This window comes from Vigna radiata, chromosome 2, assembly GCF_000741045.1.
Source record: "Vigna radiata var. radiata cultivar VC1973A chromosome 2, Vradiata_ver6, whole genome shotgun sequence".
Lineage (NCBI taxonomy): Eukaryota > Viridiplantae > Streptophyta > Magnoliopsida > Fabales > Fabaceae > Vigna > Vigna radiata.
In genome coordinates, this window is record NC_028352.1 from 19,786,147 (window position 1) to 19,789,550 (window position 3,404).

The window sequence follows — 3,404 nt, forward strand, 5'->3', positions numbered from 1 at the left end:
ACTTGGTCTAATGAATTTCTTCTCTAACAAATCTTCAATCTGCTTCTTCAATTCTGCTAACTCCGCTGGAGCCATACGATACGGAGCTACTGATATTGGCCCTGCACCTGGCATCAAATCTATTGCAAATTCCACTTCACGACTCGGCGGTAAACCTGGTACCTCCTCAGGAAAAACATCAACATATTCCTCGACCACAGGTATTCCATTTATCAGCTCATCTATGCTCTTCTTCTGTTCTTTCACTATCAACATAAAGCAAACAGCCCTACCCTTGAGATCTCGTACCACTTCCTTTGATGTTGACATTTCAATGCCTTCTGGTTTCTGGAAGACTACCCTCTGACATCCGCAGTTAATCATCACATGGTTATCAGCTAACCAATCCATCCCCAAGATCACGTCCAGACCTTCAAGTGTTAAGCACACCAAGTTGACTCTGGACTTGTGACCTGCCACCTCGATCGGACACCCAACGCAGACTGAACTGGTTGAAACTTGTCCGGACGTTGAAGTAGAGGCAACAAGCTCGCACCCCAAGTCAAACATAGAGAGTCCAAGATTCTCCACACAAAACAATGATATAAACGAGTGCGTCGCACCCGAATCAAACAGGACATGCACATTTCTGCCAAACAAAGAACAAGTATCAAGTATCAGGTTACCTGACTTCTCGGCTTCTGCTCCCGACATGGCAAACACTCTGCCCGCAGCCTGCGGCTTTCCACCATTAGTTGACTTCTGAGGCGTTCCACCAAATGACTTCTTCTCAGGGCAATAAAGAGAGATATGCCCAGGCTTGTTACATGTGAAACACGTTCTCACCTCCTTCCTGACGTTACTCAGCTTTGGACAATTTCTTCGGATGTGATTTTCGCCGCACTCAAAGCACTTCAACAAACCTGGCCTAGACTGCTGTGGCCTCTCGTACGGTTTCTTGTGCCGCTTGCCCTTGGAAAAGTTGCCCTTCTGGTTCCTCATGGCACGCCCAGACTCATCCAACTCTGGAAATTCATTAATCTTCAGGTGAACAAGTGCCTTCAAAAGATGGTGGCGCAATCCTTGCTCGAACCTCATACACTTCCAATCCTCACTCATATTCTGAGTATAGAAACGAGCCAGATACTTGAATCTCTCTTTGTAGTCTTGCACGAACATACTTCCTTGCTGAAGAGCCAGAAACTGCGACTTTCGCTGCTGCTTAGCGCTAGCTAGAAAGTAACGTTCCAAGAATCTAGCTTTGAAATCTTCCCAAGTAGCAACTTCCCCTCGAGTATCCATACCTCTCCGCACCCCACGCCACCAATACTCAACTTCCCTCGCCAACATATATGTAGCAAACACTAACTTCTGCCCCTCAGTGCACTCGATCGCTTCAAAGATCTTCTCAAGGTTGCAAATCCAGTCATCCGCTTCATCTGGAGTTGCCTTGCCATTGAACTTCGCAGGATTGTGACACAAAAAGTCGTTCATACCCACTCTCGGCCTGGGTGCTTGCTCAGCCTATTGTGCTTGTTGTGCCTGTTGCGCTTGCAAAACCTGAGCAATTTGTGTCATTGCCTGCGCCAGCTCCGCAGTAACATCGATTAGAGTAGGATTCCTTGCCCGTGACATCCTTATCATTTATAACACAAAAGATAAGCAAAGAAAAATAACCACAAAAGAAACATCAAAAACATGAAAACGCATTAGTCGAGCTCACTCCCCAAAAGCCCCGAAAGAATTTTTTCGAAAACCTCGCTCTGATACCAAAAATGTAACACCCCTAACGGAGTGCCACTAGAAAATAATAGAATCCAAAATTTTACGCCAATTTTTTTTTTTCAAATTAACATCGCAGAAATAAAACTCAATGGTTTAAGCGTCTTAGAACATAAAGTTCAACCGTACAATATCAAATCCATTATTCAAAAACAAGAAATAACTTTAAAACATGATAAATTCCCCATAGCAAATTCCCAAATCTCTTATCGTGCTACTCCAGCCTTGCATTATCTACAACACCATCTACTCCCGTACAAGTACGATCATTGTAGGTGGAACCACAACCACAAAACATAGCATATAATTTCAAAGACAACATCATAACATAGACTAAAATAGTCATCCCATCACAACACATCTCAGTATTCAACTCATAACTTAAATCATCACCACCCAGACTATCATAGTCATAATCATTACAATACATCACAGTATTAAACTCACAACTCAAGTCATTTACACAAGCTTCTGTTGTTTCCTTGAATTTTGTCGTACCAAACCTGTTTCGCAAATCAGGGCGATTCGAGCCACCTTCCATCGCAACTTCAGGCCTATCTCCCCGACTCCTCAAGGAATTACGAGTAAAAACTTCGGTTAGGCGCACCCACCGAGCACTATACTCACACGAGCCGAAGTCATTGGGCGAGACATCCAACCCTCTCTAATCCCCACGCATGAGGATAGGGTGACACTCGAATCTCAGTCTCCGCAGATAACTCAACACACTATCGTATCGCAATACGAATACCATCGGTTCGACAAAAATTCTAAGGAAATGACAGAACACTTGCTCTCACAACTTCACCATCACAACCATACACATATCACCCGCATATTCAAAGTCAACCAAATTCATTGACCAACAATTAATTAAAATACTCAAATAATTAAATCAATCAATTTTTCACAATAAAAGTAATTTAATTATTTTCCTACTTGCGTACCCCCGTTAAATTATTAATCTCACCCTCTCATTCCACTAGAACCAATATTTCTAGTGCACCCCCGATTTTACTAATTCATAACACAAAATAAAACACTTTTTAATGTACCCCTTTTTATCTTAAATACACCCCCTCTCTTAAATTTACCAATCAAGTGGACCCCACTTGAATTACTCTTTTCTCACAAAACTCTCTTTCTCTCTCCATTTTTTTCTACTTTTACGTAACTCATCTTCCTTTCTCTCATCCCCTTTTTATTTTATTTTTTTCAATTAAACCAAAATTCACCTCACCCACCTTTCACACCAAAATTACCGTGGACCCCAATCACTTTTCTAGATCAACTTTTCTTCTCTTTCTAAGACTAAAAGGCCAATCTCTCTCCCATTCAATTACCATTCACGTAACAGTCACACACCCCATATTTCACAATGTCAAACTTCTCTCTTAAAACAAAGTTCACGGCCCCACCACAATTTCAACACTTACTCTTTTATTTCATTTCAACCTTCTCTCTCCTTCTTCCATCCTTTTTTTTTCGTCAATTTCACACACACACAACTTCCACTCTTTCTTCCACTTTTGACTTTTCAAACACTCATCTCTCACTCTCATCTCTTCTTTTCACGTAAACCAACACCTCTTCCATTTTATTCAACTTTTCAACCCCAAACTCCACATTCATTCCCCCTTTCT

General features: G+C 41.8%; 1 protein-coding gene across 1 annotated transcript in view; it reads right to left on the reverse strand.

Annotated features, from left to right (window-relative positions):
• The window catches only part of LOC106753030, a 3,877-nt gene extending 1,575 nt beyond the window's left edge, over positions 1 to 2,302 (reverse strand). The window contains exons 1-3 of the mRNA XM_014634812.1: positions 2,121 to 2,302; positions 1,540 to 1,615; positions 29 to 1,440 (exon numbers count right to left, since the gene is read on the reverse strand). Of these exons, the coding sequence (XP_014490298.1) occupies positions 29 to 1,440; positions 1,540 to 1,615; positions 2,121 to 2,302 (1,670 nt within the window). The remainder of the gene's footprint in view (positions 1 to 28; positions 1,441 to 1,539; positions 1,616 to 2,120) is intronic.
• Positions 2,303 to 3,404: the final 1,102 nt, after the last annotated feature.